Below are 21,444 nucleotides of genomic sequence, written 5' to 3'. Positions count from 1 at the left end.
GAGGACTGAGGCGAAGGAGAGGGCTGGCCTTTAGGAATGCCCGGATGTGGAAGCGTGCACAATCCGGAATTCCGGGTCCCTTCACCGCCCCTCCCTCCGGCGAAACGCCGGCACTCAGCGTGCTCTGAGTGATGGGTCTGGAGAGGATCAAGCTCCTCCTCTCCTCGGCTTTCCGTCTTTCGCCACAGCGCCATCTCTCGGTTGACTAAAACTTAAAGTCATCATCCTGGAGCAAGAAACAGAAACTTACCTCTTCTTTAAGCCTAGCGAAGTTCCCTCTGCAAAAATCTATAAATACCAAAGAACGGTACTTTTCAGCTCGCCCTGTGGTTCACACCGCCCATATTAGGAGGACCAAGACTCTATTGTTAGTGGTAACGAAGGGCCTTTTCCGTCGGCGCTTGCGCAGTGAGAGGTGGATCCGCATGCGCGCTGGGTTGGGCGAAGCGCACGCTGAGGAGCTTCGGCGTCTGGTGTTGGTGTTCCGAGTCTCTTCGTTGCCACTAAGGAGCACGGCGTGGGACCCTAGTTCGGGATTCACATTTACACTTCAGGTAACTGGCCCTGCAGCTTGCTTTCCCCAAGAATTTGCCTTAGTTATGTCCAGTGACAGGAGTGGTCGAGTGAGGCTAGGCCCTGGGCTATCACCCCCCCCTTTCCCGTTCTTGCGCGGGAAGTGTCTGGACAGCGTCGCCACCGCCCGCTGGTTATTTCCTGCGTCTTCTCGCCAGCCGGTATCTAGTCTTGTGAGCCAGAAACGTGGCTGTTCGGGCGGAAGAACCTTGTGAAGGAACGTGGGCCAAGTAGATTTCTACAGCCTCCTTAAAGATGTCCTGTGGTGGGAGGCTTCTGGAGAACTCTCCGACATCCCACCCCCAGTTCAGGACGATTGAATGCTTTGCTTTTACCGGGTCGGAGAATTGGGATGCTTTTTCCTTTTTCCTTCTTTTCAGCCCCAGGATACTGCCAAAACTTTTCTCTGACTCTTGTGGAGACTGAACTTTTCGCCAGAGAACCAATAGGATAAACCACCGTATTTAAGTTTTTTTTTTGTTGTTTTTTTTTTTTTTTAAAAAAGGCCAAAACGTAACTATTAATATTGAAGGTCGTTAAGTTTTCGCTCTAGTTGTGCATTTCAGTAAGAGTGAATTCCTGGAATTGAAAATCAGCTATTGGAAGTCATGCTACTGAGGCGATTATTTGCCCTGTCTGGGCAACTACAAAAATAAAACTAGAGTATTTTCATTATGGATGCTGAAATCCTAAGATTAAGAAAAACTTTGTTACCTGTGTGCTCTTAACCACCTCCCATATTTAGGATACTTTAGTTTTCACTAAGGAAGAAACATTGTTTCTTGAAGAGAGTACATCAGAAAAATCTTGTTTTTTCTCCTCAAGTTGTTAAAGGGGTGGGGACCCTCTATAGTTCATCAAAAATGGCAGTTATGAAATTGTAATGCCTTTTATTTCCAGATAGCAGGTCCTGATTCTCAAAAGACTTAGTTGTGCTAGTAAACTTTAGAACTGAACAAGCATTTTCCCAACGTGGTACATTTTATTTTGGAATGTTCATTGCCCATATCTGCTATGGTGACATGACAATGTACCAGAAGTGTACCTATTGTTAGCAGGGGCAAAATAATGATAATGCAAGGTATTTGAATTTGAAACTAGCTTCAGAAAGTGTTTTTGTTTGTTTACATTACAGCACATACAGCCTGTGTGGCATTAACTACTCAAAAGGCAGAAGTGGAATCTCGAGTGAGAGGTGTGTGGCAAACACGCCTTTAATCCCAGCACTTGGGAGGCAGAAATAAGCAGATTTCTGAGTTCTGAGGCCAGCCTTGGTCTACAGAGTGAGTTCCAGGACAGCCAGGGCTACACAGAGAAACCCTGTCTCAAGAAAGAAAGAAAATGCTGAGGCAGGTGCTCTGTGAGCTTGAGGCCAGCCAGAGCTGCACATTGAAGCCCTGTCTAAAGGGGTGGGAGGCCTTAACTAATATTGTCTTACTATGATACAGTGAGGCTTTGTGGGTATCAGATTTAGTGTTTAAAGATTTGGGTTTGGTTCTTGTTTTTAGTGTGTATTATGTTATTTGTCTTTGAAGTCATTTAATGTTTCTGTTCCTTGGTTTCCTGTTAATTCTTTTCTCTGCTTTTTCATAGCACCTTGTAATCCTAATTTGTTTTCCCACTGGTACTTAATTCCCTAGGGAAAAATTTTTTTGTCAGAATTGTTTAGTACTTAGTAGTGACTACCCAAAAAATTGTTTTAAGTTAAATTACAAAATGAAAAAAAGTCAGAATACTTTGAAAATTATCAAAAGGAATGAATAAATTCTTGATTTCTGTTTCATTGACAGGAAAAAAATGGGCTTCTTTAATCATTGTTTTTATTAATTGATTTGGTCAATTAGCCAACATGTAAGTTCTTTGTGACAAAAATTCCTTTGTAGTTTCAGGTGACTTTCTACTGTAAGTAATACACTGTTTCATTATTCACTCCATATTTTGCAAACAGATATGTGCCTTTTAAAGTAGTAGCCATATTTTCATTCTGTGTTCTCTTACTCTGTTGCCTATAACCTCTAACCAGCTGATAAGACAAAAAAGCATCACCCTTTTGGATGCTGCTATTTGGAGAAATTTGCTGAATAAATATGATTAGCAACTTTTTTTTTTTTTTTTTTTTGGTTTTTTTTTTTTTTTTTTGGTTTTTTTCGAGACAGGTTTCTCTGTGTAGTCCTGGCTGTCCTGGAACTCACTCTGTAGGCCAGGCTGGCCTCGAACTCAGAAATCTGCCTGCCTCTGCCTCCCAAGTGCTGGGATTAAAGGCGTGCGCCACCACTGCCCGGCATGATTAGCAACTTTTAAATCTCCTAAAATTGTTGAACATTTTCCTATAGCATTTATTTTGATGCTTACTTTGAAAGTCTTTGTTTAATTCACCAGTTCTCTATATACAGATACTTGAAAATATTTGCATTCTCATCCTTAAGAGAAGCTCTGTTTTAAAAATGAAACAGCTGGCCAGGCAGTGGTGACGCACACCTTTAATCCCAGCACTTGGGAGGCAGAGGCAGGCGGATTTCTGAGTTCGAGGCCAGCCTGGTTTACCGAGTGAGTTCCAGGACAGCCAGGGCTACACAGAGAAACCCTGTCTCAAGAAACCAAAAAAGAAAGAGAGGAGAGAGAGAGACAGACAGAGAGACAGCTGTTTCCAAATGGGTAATTCTAGCTGAGTGTCTACTTTCTTTTGTTTACTAAATCCTGTTTTGTTGAGCTGCAGGAGAAATGAGTCTGCCACATGTTACTTTCAGATGAGCAATACTGTTAGTTCTGTCCTGCTAGTTTGGCCTAATATGTGATACATCATTCCAACATGGAGTATGTATTTCAGTGTTTCTTTTTGGTCATGTTAGATGTTTCTAGTTCCTGATATTAAGAGCACAAATGGTTCAAAATTTAGGCTCAAAATTTGACTTTAACACATACCAGTATGTAAAGGAGCAGGTTGCTCAGCCTGCAGCTCCATTTCCTTACCTACAAATAGGGAGAACTAGAGAGAAGTGGTGCATCAGAGAGCTAGGCAATGTCCAGATCATGTAGTAGTCCTCCTGATAGAAGCAGATGTATGAGTCCCACATACATCTTCCCAGTTGGTAGTGGAACTATGTGTAGGTCTGTGTTTAAACCATACTAGGACAGATATGCTAGGTGTAAAGAGTCTAATTCTTGGGGGGGGGCTTTTTGTTTTGTTTTGTTTTGATTTTGATTTTTTTTTTTCCCTGAGTTAGGGTTTCTCTGTGTGGCCCTGGCTTCCTGGAACTTACTCTGTCAGCCAAGATGGTCTGAAACTCATAGATCTGCCTAGAAAGTAAATTACTAAACTGTCACACTTATTTTCTTAGGCCTTTGGGCTATAATTATTACCTATATTCTAAGTTCTGACAACCTTAAGTAGGTTATGATTAATAAGAAAATATAAAAGTCCTCAGCTACAATTAAGGTCTCTGGACTTCCTTTTTAAAGTATAGTGCTAACTGGTATGATTTCCAGCCTGTGGATTATTAAAGAGAAGGTGCTGGGTACTTTGGGTGGATCAAAGGGAATGATTTTAAGTATCTTTAGTGCATGGAGATAAAAAGATACTTGGACTGTAGAGATTTATAAAGCTCTTCTCAAAAGTAGGCATATGTGTTAACAAAATAAAAATAGAAGAAGTAGGGTAGAGCTTGGAGGTGAAGTATATTTCCCAAGCATGGACAAGGCCCTACCTCATCAAACTGTTGGAGAATAACATAAGTTAGAAGTAATGACTGAATTAAATCATTTGGGTATGGTTGATTGGTTGGTTTTTTGGTTTTGTTTTGTTTTGCTTTTTGAGACAGGGTTTCTCTGGGTAGTTTTGGCTATTCTGGAACTCACTCTGTAAACTGAGCAGGCCTCGGACTCAGAGATCAGCCTAAGTCCGAATGCTAAGTGCTGGGATTAGAAGCATGCACCACCACCACTCAGCTTTAACTTGTTTGTTTTAAAATGAAATAAAAGATGAAGTCATTTTTATTTTATGAGTATTGTACCTGCATGTATAGCTGTATACCGTGTTGGTGCATTGTTCACAGAGACCAAAGGAGGGCATCGGAATCCCTTGGGAGTTAAGTATGTGAGCCATCATGTAGGTGCTGGAAATGGAATCTGCATTTGCTGGAAGAGCATTTGAATCATTGAGGCATCTCTCCAGCCCCTTAATAAACTTTTATTTTGTGAAACTGTAATTTTGGCTACAGTGATACTAGACTGGGGTGCAGCTAATGAAAAGTCAGGAAAGATTTGCTTAGTGTGTAAGTAGAAACTCAGCTCAGTCTGCAGCATCACAAAAAAGATTGTAACATTTGGGATATTGGTTGAGGTTTAAGTAATTAGTCTTCTTTTTATACACTGTATGGTAGCACATGCCACCTGAGCTGATTTAGAGTAGCTTGGTAATGTCGAAACTGTATCATAATGATGCCCCCATTCCATGATAGTTATTAAAATATTAGGTGCTGATTTACTGTATTTTGGGAGTTTGTTTTCACTTTGCTTTTGTTTTGAGATGGCATCTAGGTATATAGCCCAGGCTGTTCTCAAACTTGTGATCCTTCTGAGTTAAGGCCTTTAGAGTGTTAGTATTACATGTATACACCTAGATGCCCTACTTAAGTGGTGGTGATATTAAAATAATGTTTTACTCTTGACATTTTCCTTTAATCCTTAGGTCTCATGGCACTTTATAGATAGTCATTATTTTTTAATAGTTTCTCTAAAAGTGATTGCCTAAGCATCACAAAAATATAGAGCATATAAAAACTAAAGTTGAGTCCTGGGGATCTGCCCATTTTCTGACATTTAAGACATTTAAAAAGAGATGAGGAGACTAATGTCTGTTTGTTGTGTTACTTCATCTTCAAGGTCTACAACATTGGTTATTTTTAGCTTAACACTTTATTTTCTTATTTGTTTGTTTAAATTGCAGAATGCCGGGTCTAAGTTGTAGATTTTATCAACACAAATTTCCTGAGGTGGAAGATGTAGTGATGGTGAATGTAAGATCCATTGCTGAAATGGGGGCCTATGTCAGCTTGTTGGAATATAATAACATTGAAGGCATGATTCTTCTTAGTGAATTATCCAGACGACGTATTCGTTCTATAAACAAACTGATCCGAATTGGCAGAAATGAATGTGTAGTTGTCATTAGAGTGGATAAAGAAAAAGGTAAGTGAGAAAAAATAGCTAAGAAATATAAACTATAAAACTAGAGAAAATTCTGGTTTCAAATGGCTTAAAAGTATAATTTTAAAATACACTGTAGTTAAACTACTATATTTAAATTTGTCAGTGTTGTGAGTCTCAAAAGACGATCAAAGAAAGAAGGTCACTCAAGGATGAATTCAGGCTTTGCTCACAGAGGGAGATCCAGCCTCTGTGGACTGAATGTCGAAAAGACGCTCAAGCATATTAGTAGCTGTTCATAAAAGTTGTTTTGGGGGTTTAGTTTCTCATACTAAAAGCCCCTAATATAATCTGTTTTCTGAAGGAAAACATCACACTTCTGCAACTTTAGTCCTCATTGGGTACTGTTTGTAGTACTCAACAATGCAAGATATTCAGATGTGCCAGGACTGACTGTTGTGACCAAAGTCATGCAAAAGCTATAAAGCTCCTTCAGAAAATCAACTCTGCGGCTAACAGAAAACAGTCACTGTTTTCTACAGTGATTTCTTCAAGGTCAGAGTGCTTCTAGGAAACAACAATTTTGTTCTAATGTTTACCCTAGAGAAAATGATTCTACTAGAATTCTTGCTACATAAATTCTTTTACATACAAAGTTGTTAAGCACATGGGGGCTGAGAACATGACCAGTCATTTAAATGCTTGATTACAAGCTGGAGGAGGTGAGTTCAGTCCCTTGAACTTACATAGAAAAGCCAAGTGTAATATAATCCCAACTCTGGGGAGGGTGGAGAATCTGGGGCTTCATGGACAGCCAACCTAATTTACTCAGTGAGTTCCTGGCCAATGAAAGCCCTTATCTCAAAAATCAAACTGAACAGCTCCTAAGTACACCCAAGATTTTCCTATGGCCTCAACTGTCATATGATGTATGCATTTAAAATCACATGCCCACGTCTACATATACATAATCCATGTTTCATTTGTCTAAAATTTTAAATTTAAAGGGTACTAATTAACTGACTAATCAGAAACCTTTTACTGTAGTAGTAGGGGTTTTTTGGTTTGGTTAAGGTTTAGGTTGCTGCGTTGTTTTGGTTGGTTGGTTGGTTGGTTGGTTGGTTGGTTGGTTGAGTTTTCCAAGACAGGGTTTTACTGTGTAGCCTAGACTGGCCTTGAACTCACAGACATCACCTGGCTTTGCCTCCAGAGTGCTGAGATTAAAGGCATTTGCCACCACTGTCCAGCATGTAGTAGTAGTTTAATTCCAGAGTTAGTTTGTGGCCAAATGACTTGAAATTTTTTAGTATTTTACTAATTAACTAATTATAACCAAGTTCCAAAGAAAGAAACCTAGACTAATAATTATCTTATTTTTATTTGTAAAAGAGGGCCCCTAGAACACACTCAGTCACTAGTTCTCAGCACAAAGGATTTATTATCCATGAGGGACAAGGCACTGTGGGGGGTTTGCCTCTGGATCAGACAAAAGCAGACAGTGGGTGTTTTAAGTGGACTAGTTTTTAAGGAGAAACAGGGGAAGTCTATGCTGGGGTCAGTTGGTAAGTCCTGATTAGACAACTTAGCCAGTGTAGCCAAATAATTAATTTTGATGGATGGACCATGGTGTTTTGTTTTGAGAATGAGTCCTTAGCCAAATAAGGGAATAGACCTTGGGGGCTAGTTTTTGGAATATAATTTAATGGGTTTAGGAAGGGAGAGGGAAAGGGCAAAACTTGTTTGCAATGCTTGAGCCTCTTAGAGAACCCTTGAATATTAGTAGGCATGAATATATTTGGTGTGGGATTTTTTTTTTTCTTGATTTAAAATTAAATTAACAGTAAGATGACTGGCTTAAATGTAGACTTGAGATAAAAAATTAACAGATTTTAGGTTTTTGTTTGGTTTTGCTTTTTTTGTTCTCCTTCCTGCCCCCATAGGCTTTCTCTGCATAGCCCTGGCTGTCTTGGAACTTGCTCTGTAGCCCAGGCTGCCTCCACCTCCACATGTTGAGATTAAAGGCATGCATCACCGTGCCCAAAGGACGATCTGTTTTTAATATGAGAAAGTTAGATCCTATTGGACAAGACTTTTACCATAACAGCTGTCAACTTGACATGTATAAACGTATCTGTTAAGACAAGGAGAAATCGAAAGCTGAAAGTCCATACTCGGAAGAAAGGAGCTCTGCTGGGTCATTTTTCTGTTTTGTGTTTTCTCCGAGTACATACTGAAGATCCTTCAAGCAGGGCACCTAAGATCCTGCTATATAAAACTTACATTATTACTTGTTAAGTCACATAAAGCTCTGGGTAGCCATACAAATAGAAATAGTAATAATGATAAGGATTAGAACAGTCGTTCTCAATTTGGGAGACAAATAACCCTTTCACAGGGTCACTTAAGACCATCAGAAAGCTCACATATTTACATTGTGATTTATGACAGCAAGATTACAGTTATGAAGTAGCAATGAAAATAACTTTATGATTGGGGGCCACAACATGAACTATATATAATTAAAGGAAGCATTAGTCAGTAAAACACCATTAGAATTAGATTAGAGAGATAAGAAAGGTCCACAAAAGGAGAACCCCGGTCTTTAAATGAATTCTGACGCAGTCGTGTGACCGCTGAATTAATAGATAGCCTTCAAGCATCCCCTAAGGGGTTAAAATCTGAAGGCTAAAGTTGTTTCCTACTTAAGTTAATTTTGAATTTAAATAGTTAATTTTCCTGGTGAAACAACTTTTTTAAAAAACAAATATATAGTAATTCAGATCCTATCCCAAATGTCATTCATAATGTCAAAAATGTACTCCAAACTATTAGACATGGTGGGAATAAAACAAAACAATGTCTGAGGGGTGGTTGCTAAGGACCAGATATAGTCCAAGACTGAATTAGGAGACAGGATTTTTTAAAATGATTGTTCTGCTGCCCAAAAACATTAGAAAACTATCTTTTATAGAATGAATAAAAGGAAATCTTAAGACAGAAATTAGAAAGAACCAATGTAAAGGACAGAAAATATTAGGAGAAAAGAATATGGATAGAGCATCAGCCATGTCCAGTATCAAAAGCACTGCGCCAGTAGAAGAGTAAGGCAGCGGATATGAAAGCACTGTGCCAGCAGAGCAAGGCAGCAGAAATGTACTGGGGGGCGGGGGGGGGGGGGGCTACTAGGCCGGTGCATGCTTGTTATAGTGGGATACCCATCAAAAAAAACCTTAAGTTTCCTGTAATTACTAAATATCAAACCATGAGTTTACAGACTGGAAAATATCCATAACTTGGTATGCTATAAATGGTAGTTATACTGCATGTAAGCACACCAAAACATTGTGGGGGAGGGTACACAAAAATTGTGAAAGTAGCTTTTAAAAACAACATACATGGAAAGTAGAGGGTAGAAATACAGAGTGCTCTGGTTTATTAGAAATTATTAATTAAGAGTTTAGGCCTTGGGAAAAAACCAAAAAAGCCAAGTTACAATTGTGTATCCAGTGATACTACCAAACAACAAAAAAACAACAACAAAAGTCAAAATGGAGACACTTTAAAGAGAAACTAGTAATTTACTGCCAAATAGAACTTCATTAAAGAAATAGTAATACTCTTTTAGGCTAGTCTTAACGGTACCTGAAATAAACATATGCTTAATTTTAAAACATTCCTTCCCCCCACCCCTTTCTCCTAATATTTCTTACAATGAATTTAGTTGTTTGTCTTATTGGTACCATCAAGATTTAAGTTTATGAAAGTAATTGACTGATAACACAAAAGACCAATATCTTTAAAGGAGATTTTTTCTTACAATGCCCAAAAGGAAAGCATGTCCTGACATGCATGGCCTCTTGAGGAAACCTGATTTGAGACAGCTGACAGGGAGCTGTGAGAAAGAATGAACCAGTGTAGTTGTTTTGCTTTGGTTTTGGTACTGTTGTCTTGGGTGGAGAAAGCAAACATTTGCTAAATTGAACACCCATATATTAAGGCCATGGGAAATTTTGTAATTGTTATTGTTTTGTTAGAAAAGATGAAAAACATAAGATGATTAGGGTTTTAGTTGAAGAGAAAATGAGAGCCTAAGGGTATACCACAATGGAAAGACCTTGCCTAGGGTGTGATGCTTTGGGTTCGAACCCCAGCCCCCGGCCCCTGAAAGGTGGGGTTATCAGGAGAAGAGGCCTGATCAAATGGAGCCAGACATGGTGGCACACACCTTTAACCCCAGGACAGAAAAGGCAGGCGCAGGTCATATATATTATCTGAGATCAAGGCCAGCCTGGGCTATATTGAGGGACCATCTTTTTATTTTTTTAAAGGTAGCTCATTTTAAGAATTAAAATTATGAATACTCATATTTCTACACTCAGTTGGCTATCAACAAGGGCACAAAAGCATCTGAGTAGTGGATGCATTGTCTTTTTAAAAGTTGTGCTGGGACAGTTGGATGTCTATATGCTAAAAAATATCTGAAATCTTATCTAAATCTTTCATAGCAGTATTTTTGTCAATGATTTATACTTGAGCAAATAAATTTTATTTTAAAATATTTTCATATAGGATATATAGATTTGTCAAAAAGAAGAGTTTCTCCAGAGGAAGCAATCAAATGTGAAGACAAATTCACAAAATCCAAAACTGTAAGTTGGTTCTCTTTGTTAAAATTTTTTATTTTGGAGGCTGTGGAGATGGCTTGATTGTTAGAGTGCTTGCTCTTCTTGCAAAGGACCCACCCAGGTTTGGATCCCAGCACCCACATTGAGCAGCTCACAACTGTCACTCAAGTTCTGGGGATCTGATGCCCTCTTCTGCCCTCTGTGGGTATATACACATAAATAAAAATAAAAGATTTTGAGCTGGTGTTCGTGGTACACACACCTTTAGTCCCCATGAGTTTGAGTCCAGCCTGGTCTCCAGAGTGATTTCTAGGACAGCCAGGGCTATTAACACAGAGAAACGCAGTCTCCGGAAAGATGGGTGGAGATACATGGGTGGATGGGTATATGGAGTGGAGAGGGAGGGGGTCATGAATGGAGGGGGAATGTAAATAAGTAGAGATTGATTGATATGTTTATTTTGTGTATAAGTGTTTTACCTACATGTATGTGTGTGCACCGTGGCTGTGCCTGGTGCACAAGGAGATGAGAAGAGGGTATTTGATCCCCTGGAACTGAAGTTACAAATGGTTGTGAATCACGGTGTGTTTATTGGGAATTGAACTCAGGTCTTCTGCAAGACCAGCAAGTGCTCTTGCCCATTAAGTCATCTTTCAGCCCCTAATCCTCTGTTTTTCATGGCATATTTTCTTTGTCTTTTACTAGTATTTTGGTCCTTTCTACTGTGTGTGTTCCTGTCATTGAGATAAAATACCAAGAAAATACTTGAAAAAAATGGTTTTATTATTATTATTTTGATTAGTCCAGTGTGATAGTTTGACACCTAAAAGCAATCCTCCAGGCACACCTGTGAGGGGTTTTCTTCATTGAGGTTAATTCGTGAGTGGGACCATTTCCTGACCCAGGGATCCTGACCTGGGTGAAGTAGATGGGGCAAGCTGAGCACTGGTATGAGCATTGAGACATGCTCTCTACTCGACTGCTGGTGTGACCAGTTTTTCTCAGACTTCTGCCTTTGACTTCTTCATCTGAAATGTAGCCTGGTATTGTAAGCCAAATAAATCCTTCCTCCTTTACTTTGCCTTTGTTAGGTTATTTTCTCACAGCAACAGAAAAGAAACTAAGATACCCAGTAAAATAAATAATGAAAGTCCCATGTACATCAGACCATGATCCAGATCTCTCCTTTCATTTTATGTGTTTACACATCTGAAACATGTAAAAGAAATACATTGGTTTGTTTTTTTTTGTTTTTTTTTGTTTTTTTTTAAGTTACACCTCTTTCCTTAAGCCTTGTCATTGAGAAAGTATAGTCTTTGAACTAGACCCTTTGGCATTACTTGGCTAGATATTGGAAATGCAGAATGCCAAGTCATGGTGGTACATGCCTTTGTTACCAGCACTCCAAGCCAGCTTAGGAGTTTGTGGTCATCTCAACCTATATAATTGCCGCCCTTTCTCAAAAAGACAGAGACAAAACAGAGACTAGGGTTGTAGTTGAGGGAAGAGCATTTACCTAGTATAGAGAAGGCCCTGGGTTTGATTTTTTTTTTTTTTTTTTTTTTTTTTTTTTTTTTTACAGTGTCTAAGTAAAAGTGTTACCACTGCTATAGGCAATTTACATATTTTGGGTCTCTAGGGCATTGCAAAATTGAATGTTTGCCTGGAACATTGATGTGTACCTATAGCCCCACCTGCATGAGAAGCTAAAATGGGAGTTTGGCTTCAGTCCAATCTGGGTAATATAGAAAGCCTCTGTCTCACAAGACAATAGCATAAACAAGAGAATGTTCCCAAAATGATAAAATTAAACAAGTAGTTTTAGGACCTTTTCTTACTCTATTTTGATGTGAAACATGAAATAATTTATTACTTACATTTATTTATTTATTCATATATGTGTGTAGCATGGTACACATGTAAAGGTTAGAAGATTCTTGTGGGGACCAGTTCTCTCCTACCCCATGTGTCCTGACTCTAGTCATCACTCGACAATAAGCACCTTTACTGAGCCATCTTGCTAGCTCATGAAATAGCTTCTTATTTTTCTCTAAATTTGTATTATTTTTAGGGAGTTTGATGGGTAAGTACTGGGTGGATAATTTTTAAATACTAACAGAGCAAAAGAAATAGTAAAATTGGTTCTGTACTTTGAACAGTTTTCCCCTTATAGTGTAGTTTTGTATATATTTGATAATAGAAGAGCACTCTTGGTAAGGAAAGATACCAAGTGCCTTGTTGCAAGTGAAACAAATGCAGATGTTAATTTGTTTGAAACCCCAAAGTTATGTCATATTTCTACTTATACCTACTTGAGTTGATTATTGCGAAGGAGTGACTATTTCTTTATGAAAAAAGAATTTGTAGTTAGAAATTTTATTGTTCAGGAATTATTGGAGTGAAATTACATCTGCTAAAATACAAAAATGCCTCTTTGTGGCTCTCTTACTTTCAAATTATTGAGTTCTTCATTTTGTATCTAGGTTTATAGCATTCTTCGACATGTTGCTGAGGTATTAGAATATACCAAGGATGAGCAGCTGGAAAGCCTGTTCCAGAGGACTGCCTGGGTCTTTGATGACAAGTACAAGAGACCTGGATATGGTGCCTACGATGCCTTTAAGCATGCAGTCTCGTAAGAACACCTTGATTCTGCCTTTCTGTCTCACCTGCTAAGTCTTAGCACACAGATTGATTGCCTGGCATGTAGTAATACAACACCCCCAGATGTTATTGTGTCCTTGTCACATTTAACTTTAAAAATATTTCATTGTAAAAGGCCTGTGGTATGTGGTCGTGTATATATAGTTTTCATGTGCCATATTTACATGGCTTTATCTCATACTACTTCCTTGTAAAAAAATTTATTCCCTCGTCAGGCCTGGACGGTTTCGGGACCAGTGTGAACATCTCACCCAAAACAGTACAGCCTCTTGCTTACTGCACTTGCTTCATCCCAGACCACGTTAGCTTACCTTCTTAAGTATTAGGCTCTGGTTCCAAACCCGTTTTCTCTGTCGTCCCTTGCCTAACTTTGTTACCTAGCAAAGAAACACCATGAGATACCATTTCAACAACTTCCTTGCCAGTATTAGGAGTCTTTGCCCTATTTTTTCCTTCTGTTATATTCAGGTTTCAACTGATATTCCTGACTTTTCTGCAATTGCAGATTACTGCCTACTGCTAGAAAGAAGTAGTCAGTTGGTGCCTCTGTGTCTTCATTGCTGCCCCACATCTGCTCTTGGCCAGTTCTTGCTCCCATCTTTATGGTGTCTATTTCTTAATATTCTTCCTCAGAAACCTTTTAGTCATTCCCTCTTGGCTGACTTGCTCACTACCCACCTGCTTCCTTCCAGACCATTTGTAAAGTTCTTTTCTCCTCTACTCCTGGGGTTTGCACCCTTCTGGCCCTCAAACTAATCCGACCTCCTGCCAGTTACTTCTTTGCTTGGATCTGCTACACGAAATAAATTTTCATCTTTACCTTGACTTTTTTTATAGGAAGCATCATGTCCTTGCTAGTTAGCCATTTACCTCTCCCTGCTTGCTGACTCTGCATCTTTTCCTCCCATTCCTTCCTAAATGTTAATGCTGCATGACTTCTCACCACTGTCTTGAGGTTAATTTCCAGCCCTTGTTCTGCTTAGAACTGGTTTCCTCAACACTTAGAATGGGGGAGTAAGACTCATCCATAGCATACCAGATTCTTACGTGTGAGAGATGTTGTAAGACAGGACAATAATAATAGCTAGCAATTCCATAATTCTAAGATCCTATGATGTATGTATGTGTTATTATTCTTATGCTATAGTTGAAGAAACTGAGACAGATTAATTTGTTCAGAGTCACACATTGCTCAGTTGGTGTCACCACTGTTCAAGCTCAGCACACAGCTCCCCTCCCTGCAGGTCTTGTTCGTTCCTCAGCTCTATTCTCCTCTGCTCTTCACTCCTTAGTGAATAGTTGGGGGGGGGGGGGTGGTATGAAATGAAGAATCCAAGGCACAGCATGTACCATAGGTACTCAGCCACAGTCCATCCAGTCAGTATGTATTTTAACGACATACCATCACTGCCTGGCCCTAGTTTAACCTCCTGCGCTGTTTGTCCAGCCTTAGTGTCCGTCTAGTTCCCTTCCCTTAACAGTCTCTCTACATTGTCACTCAGGAGCAGTTGTCAGGTTTTGAGACATACTGACTGACATATGAATCATAATGCCTCATATTATTTCTTTTAATTAAGAAACTAACTTTTGGAGTAACTAGAAACTGTTTTCCTCTTCAGACCCAATATCACTGATCGATAAGCACTATCTTGAAGTCATTAGTGTGTACTGTTATCACTTAAGGTTTTTCAGTATACATGTTAAGCATCTTTAATCCAGAAATACAAAACACCCCCAAAATCTGAAAGTTTGTGAACCAACATTGTGCCACAACACATATGCCTGACCTTTGCTAACAAGTAGTGATTAAAATTCAGGTACACATGAAGCATAAATAAATTTCAAGTTTAAACTTGGATCTTCTCGCTGAGATAACTTCATTCTGTATGCATAAATATTCCAAAATGTTAGAAAAATGTAAGTTATTTCTATTTCCAAGACTTCACAAGTCCATAGAATACATATAGGATAAGTTGTATATTCAAACTTTAATTCATTGTTTATCTTTTCATAGGCAAAATGAAGTTGCATTTTGCCTTAGAAGTATGAATAAGATTTCTCCAGATTGATGTATACCTACTTCCTTATAATCTGTATCATTTCATTTTGAGATTCTGTTCCTCTATTAAGAGCTTTAATTTTTTTGTCCCATTTTCCAACAGTTTTATGAATAAATGAATGTGCATATACCTTTGGGGTTTCTAGATAATACCTAGGAATAAAATAATTGAATCATAAGATTGATTTTACAAATATGTACAAATATACTTATCTATTTGCTTTTGCCAAAATTACACTCCAAATTAGTTCTGTTTATTTTCCCCTAGCAACTGTATAGATAGATATTGCTGTTTTCCCTCATCTTTACCATCATTTGATATATATCTCAGATTTTATTTCCTTTTGCTATAATTGCGTGCCCCAATTGTAAATGTTAGTCTGCATTTGTCTGTCTCTATCAATCGTCACATGGCAGTGTTGATAGTTCTCTCAGTTCTCAGTTTGTCTTGTGCAAGCTAATTGAAAAGTTCCCTATGCACACATTCTATCACTTTTCACTGAGACTTGGTATTATCAGTTTGGATGCTTGCCCATGATAGTCTTTTTTCACATATTAAATTTTCTGTAACATTTTGCCTCGGCTTATTAGTGCCTCCTGTTCTATTTATTTTGTTTTTCTTCCCTTTTTTCCCCAACTTATCCAGTTAACATGAAATCTTAGCTAAGCCCTTCTCTGATCCAGGTCTTGGACACTTGGGGGGATTAATTGAAATGCTAGTTTCTGCCATGAAGCCCTTCCTGACCTCACTGGCAGTAAATGTTTTCCTGTCCCAGTGCCCAAGTTTTGTTGCTTTCAAGCTACATTCTAAGCCCTTGAAATGGTTCTAACTACTCAGAAGTACTTAAGCCAATTATAATAGGATGTCAGGTTTATATTAAAAGGTATTTATTGATTTGCTTGTTTTAGCCAGGTCTGTAAAAATTTTTGTTTTAATAATCAGTTTTCTGTTTGTCATATACTTTATTTGCATTGCTTCATGTAATACAATTCTATGAGACACTTGCGTCTATATGAGACACTGTTTGGTTTTTTTAAGATTTATTTGTGTATATGAGCACTCTTATTTGCATGTGTGCTTGCATGGCAGAAGAGAACCCTGCATCCCACTATAGATGGTTGTGAGCCACTGTGTAGTGGCTGGGAATTGAACTTTGGACCTCTGGAGGACCAACCAGTGCTCTTAACCACTGAGCCATCTCTCCAACCTAGTTTACACATTTGGAAAGAGAAAAGAACATGTAATTAAATTTGTACAGATCAAAATTTTAACTTCCCTGTGGAAGCTAGTGCTTTATTGTTATATTATTCTGTGGGATGTGTTTGTTTTCACAGTTATTAGTAATGTTACCTTGAGTTCTTGTTTTGTTTTGTTTTGTTTTCCTCAGAGACCCATCTATCTTGGATAGTTTAGATTTGAATGAAGATGAAAGAGAAGTACTCATTAACAATATCAATAGGCGTTTGACCCCACAAGCTGTCAAAATTCGAGCAGGTAAATGCCTTCTAAATGACTTTAAATATTGTACGTGCCTAAGCAAGCTGTAATTAGACTTACCTAACATGTGCTGCTACATCAACGGCTATACATTTTCTAATTTTTTTTTTTTTATAACAAAGTTTTAGGTGTTGTTTTGGTTTGTTTTTTGTGTGGTTAGGGGGAGGGTTAACTAACTTTAATTCAACCCTTTAATAAGGAAGTATTATTTTGCCTTGGTATACAATTTAAAATATTTCAACAGGACAGTGGTATTCTTCCATGCCTTTGTATTGATCCTATGCTAATCATCTGGAATATTTTCAGACATTCTTCCTGTACAGAGACTTTACAAGAACATAGATGTCTAAGGCAACAGTTCTCGACCTATGGGCTTTCCCTTTGAGAGTCAAGTGACCTTTTTCACAAGAGTCACATATCAGATATTTACATTAAAATTCATAACAGCAAAATTACAGTTATCAAGTTGTAATGAAATAATTTTGTAGTTGGGGTCACCACATGAGGAGCCGTGTTAAAGGGTCACAGCATTAGGAAGGTTGAAAACCAGGGGTCAAAGGGATAGAGGTATATGAACAGGGTGGACCATATTCTTAGCATTTGTGAAGCCCTGGGTTCACTCCTTAGTGAACTTTAATTTCAAAAATACATACTTACCATCTATACAGGTATTCTAGAAGATGTGCTGGTTAAGTACTGACAGGATGGCTCAACAAGTAAAGCCACTCGACACCAAGCCTAAATACCTGAGTTCAAACCCAAGACCTACATGGTAGAAAGAGACCAAATTGCTGGGCCAAAGGGTGTACAGTTTTTAACTAGTTCTAGACAGTTTGCTGTCATGATGTATCTTTCCTTTTTGTCATTTCTGGTGCCAGCTTTTGAATTTTTGTAATTTTAGATATTGAAGTAGCTTGCTATGGTTATGAAGGCATTGATGCTGTAAAAGAAGCCCTGAGAGCAGGTTTAAATTGTTCTACAGAAACCATGCCCATCAAGGTAAGTTATGCATTTTCTCCCACCCTAATTTTCAGATCTTTGTGGTCAACCTGTGTGTTAGCAGTTGAACCCAGGGCCACTAAGTCATGGTCCCAGTCTTTTCCCTCTTTTGCTGGTCATGTTGGGTAGAAAAGTGCAGCTCTGTGATAAAGTGCATACTGGGCATGTTGGGGTCTGAAATCTAAAACAACCCAAGCAGTCATAAGAGTCCAGCAAAGCAAGGTCTATATTTGACTAACCTAGGTAACAAAAATTGGCCAGTCAGGATAACAGCACAGACTCAGGAACTAACTGTGTTCATCTCAGTGAGTATTTAAGCAGATGACAAAAGTGTATTGCACTCAGACCACCACTGATTGATCAGAGCCGCAGAACAGACTCTGGAGTTCAAAACCACAAACATTTATGCCAGCTTATCCCTCTCATCAGGGCTTAGGGATAAGGGACCTCCTTAGGAATGTGTCTTCATGGTATACGTATCCTGTTCCAATATGCTGGGTTATTCAACTGTGGTGGGGCACCTTGCCTCGACTTGACAGACAGGATGTCAGTTTCCCACATACCTGTCTCTGCCAAGCAGGATGCCAGTTTCCCAGGAAGGTCTTAGGAACCTCTATTCAAAAATGGAAGTTTTATTCAAAATCACTTCAGTCTAGTTCCTTCTTATAAGAGTTTCCTAAAAACAAAACTATCATGGAGATTAGAAAGCCAACTCAGGGGTTAAAAGCTATTGTTCTTACAAAAGATCAAAGTTCAGTGTCATGTCTCATTATTTAAATTTTTTATGAGTTGATATTTCTGGGGGTGTTTACAGCTATGGCTTTTTGTTGGTGCTCCAGTTATAGAGAATGTAGGGGGTTTCTATTGTTAGTGGACCAACAATATTAAATCTTTACAGTAAGAAGTTGCAGTGCCCAAAATGTTTGCAGTGCCTTGAGGCAACATTTTTTCAACAACACACATTCAACTGGGTGGTTGTTACTCAGGGTTTTTTCTATCAATTTAGAGATAATTCAGTTTTTCTTTTTATGATTTATTTATAACCAAGCATTGTGATATATGCCTTTAATCCCAGCATTTGGGAAGTAAAGGCTGGCAGATCTCTGTGAATTCAAGGACAGAGTGGCCTACCTAGAGAGAGGGGAAAAAAGATTCAGTTTTTACTTTATGTGTGTGTGTTTGCTTACATGTGTATCCATGCTTGGTGCCCCCAGAAACCAGAAGAGGGTGTCAGATCCTCTAGAATTGAAGTTATAAATGGTGGTGAGTCACTATGTGGGTGCTGAGAACCAGACCAGCATCCTCTGCAAAAGTAACAAATGTTTTTTCACCACTGAGCAGTCTTCCCAACCCCAATTACCCATTATTCTGATGACAACCACCAGAAACACCCAGTGGTTATAATTCTTCATATTCAGTATTATAGTGGACTGTGTATATATATGTACTAGATGAGATCACTGTATCAGTGGTCTGACTGTATGTGATGGTTGGTGTTAGTTTACAACTTGACAGACTTAGAATTCGCCTGGGCATGTCTGTGCAAGATCATTTTAATTATGTTATTGAGGTACACTGACCCACCCATTATGAATGACACCATTCTCTGAATGGATCCTTAACTGTAGAAATGGAGAGGGAACTGAATAGATTGGATGCATGCACGCATTAATTTAGAGAATGTATTGATAAACTGATGTAGAGAACTGGGAGATGGGTTGAGATTATCCTAGGTAAATACAATCATAACTTCATTTTCATCTTTCTCCTTTAGATTAATCTAATAGCTCCTCCCAGGTATGTGATGACAACAACGACCCTAGAGAGGACAGAAGGCCTCTCTGTCCTCAATCAGGCTATGGCAGTCATCAAAGAGAAGATTGAGGAGAAGAGAGGAGTATTCAATGTTCAGATGGAGGTGAGATCGGGGTCTTACTTTGTACTTTGTTCTTAACACTTTTTTTGTTTTTGCTTTTGATACAGGATTCCTTGTACTCAAGGCTAGTTTTCAGCTCATTTTCTTTTTAGTGTATGTGCCCAGGTATACTGACCCATGGGTACACATATGAAAGGCAGTTCAGTATTGGATATCCTTTATCTTGTTTTCTTGAGACTCTCTGAGCCTAGGGCTGAAGATCCCCATCTTCACTCCTAGCTCTAGGTTACAGGTACATACCACTGTTGCCAGCTTTAGCTGTGGCTGGTAGGGCTTGAATCTTGTACTTGTGCAGAAATTACTTCACCTTTTCAACCTCTTAGTGCTTTTGAAAATGTCAGTTAGGGGGCCAGCAAAAATGACTCAGTACTAAAGGCCCTGGCTGCCAAACCTGGTGACCTAGAATTTAGTGTACAGGACCTGTATGTTAGAAGGAGAAAGCAACTTTTAAAAGTTGTCTTCTCAACTTCAAAAGCACACCATGGCAGTGCATTCCCACACGCATAAGTATTGTTGTAGCAGATGAGTTGGATGTGGTGTTTCATGCCTGTGATCTCTGTACTTGGGAAACTGAGACCAGAATGGTTGCATGGAGTTCAGAGGCTGCCTGGTCAGCATATCAAAGCTCACTGCCCTGTCAGATATACTTGGGAATAAAAAATTATTGAATATAAAGTAATTGTACAGGTAATAAAACACTGTTAGCACTGGAATGCCATGTTATGGGATAAACATTTGTGCCAAATGGGTTTTTCTCTTCATGGAGAAAAATCTGCTAGGCATAGTATGACACAAACCTATAATTTCAGCATTGGGAGGCAGAGGCAGAAGGAATGGCTTGTTGTCTACATGGGGAATCCTGTTTCAAACATAAAATAACCTGTCTTTTCCTCATCTCAATATGAACAAAACCTAACTTCCATATGCTGTGTGTCTGTGTGTATAGAATGATTCATTCTCTGAGGAAGAATAATTTATCTGGAGCCCAGAATATCTATTGTTTTAAAACCAAAACATCCGGTGGTCTTTGTTGTGACCACTGAACTCATTTTCAGTTGAGCTTATTGAAATGGCAGAAAGTATTATTCCACTGTGGTGTGCACTATTTCCTTGGACAGTCTTGTACTTTCTTAACTTTCAGCTGATAGAACTTATTCAGTGGTAAGTCAGCACAGGCAAGACTGAATTGTTAGAAATGAAAGAATTTTTTTACATTAGATTTTAAACATTGTCCAGTAATACTATTGAAGTCAAATCTTCTCTGCTGTTTACTTCATTTTGAAATTGTGCCTCTTCCACAGCCCAAAGTGGTCACAGATACAGATGAGACTGAACTTGCAAGGCAGCTGGAACGGCTTGAGAGAGAAAATGCAGAAGTGGATGGAGATGATGATGCAGAAGAAATGGAAGCCAAAGCTGAAGATTAACGTGTTGGAAATCAGTCCAGTTTAAGGAGTACGAAGCAGCCCTTCCTGGCTGTAAACCCTAGACTTGAAAGTTTTCCAGTATTGAAAACTTCAAAGCTGAATATTTTTATTTCCAAGTATTTAAGTATTCAACAAGCCAGAATCTAAATGCCCTCCTTCGTGTCAGCTGTTTTCACATAGTGGCTCTAACATCTCAAGCATTTTTTAAGGGAGTGGCTTGATTTGACCAGAGACAAATCTTAAACAGCAGTCCTAAACTTGGACTTGTTCATATCTGATGTCTCTGGATTGGCACCCTTATGGTTCAGAGATTTACCAGGGGCTCCAAACACAAACAATCCCAATCTTTCTATATAAAATGTATTCAAGCAAGCATCAAATAAATTTCTGGGATATTTAATTGTAGGCTTCTTCCTTCTTGTCACCAGTTAAAGCCAATCTGAATGCTCAGACCCTAATTATCTTCATATGGTAGAAGTCAGTGGGCTAATAATCAAATGACCTATGCAGTAACAGAC

At 38.7% G+C, this 21,444-nt stretch overlaps 1 protein-coding gene across 1 annotated transcript; it reads left to right on the top strand.

Annotated features, from left to right (window-relative positions):
- Position 1: 1 nt before the first annotated feature.
- Positions 2–21,326, top strand: Eif2s1 (eukaryotic translation initiation factor 2 subunit alpha). Its single transcript, XM_076921897.1, has 8 exons — positions 2–554; positions 5,519–5,760; positions 10,288–10,367; positions 12,827–12,978; positions 16,455–16,561; positions 17,466–17,563; positions 19,338–19,481; positions 20,801–21,326. Exons 2-8 carry the CDS (start codon positions 5,520–5,522, stop codon positions 20,924–20,926), a joined length of 948 nt encoding a protein of 315 aa, XP_076778012.1. The 5' UTR covers positions 2–554; position 5,519; the 3' UTR covers positions 20,927–21,326.
- The last annotated feature ends 118 nt before the right edge of the window (positions 21,327–21,444 follow it).

Source organism: Arvicanthis niloticus, chromosome 23, assembly GCF_011762505.2.
Source record: "Arvicanthis niloticus isolate mArvNil1 chromosome 23, mArvNil1.pat.X, whole genome shotgun sequence".
Classification (NCBI taxonomy): domain Eukaryota; kingdom Metazoa; phylum Chordata; class Mammalia; order Rodentia; family Muridae; genus Arvicanthis; species Arvicanthis niloticus.
This window is presented reverse-complemented; position numbering and strand designations above follow the sequence as displayed.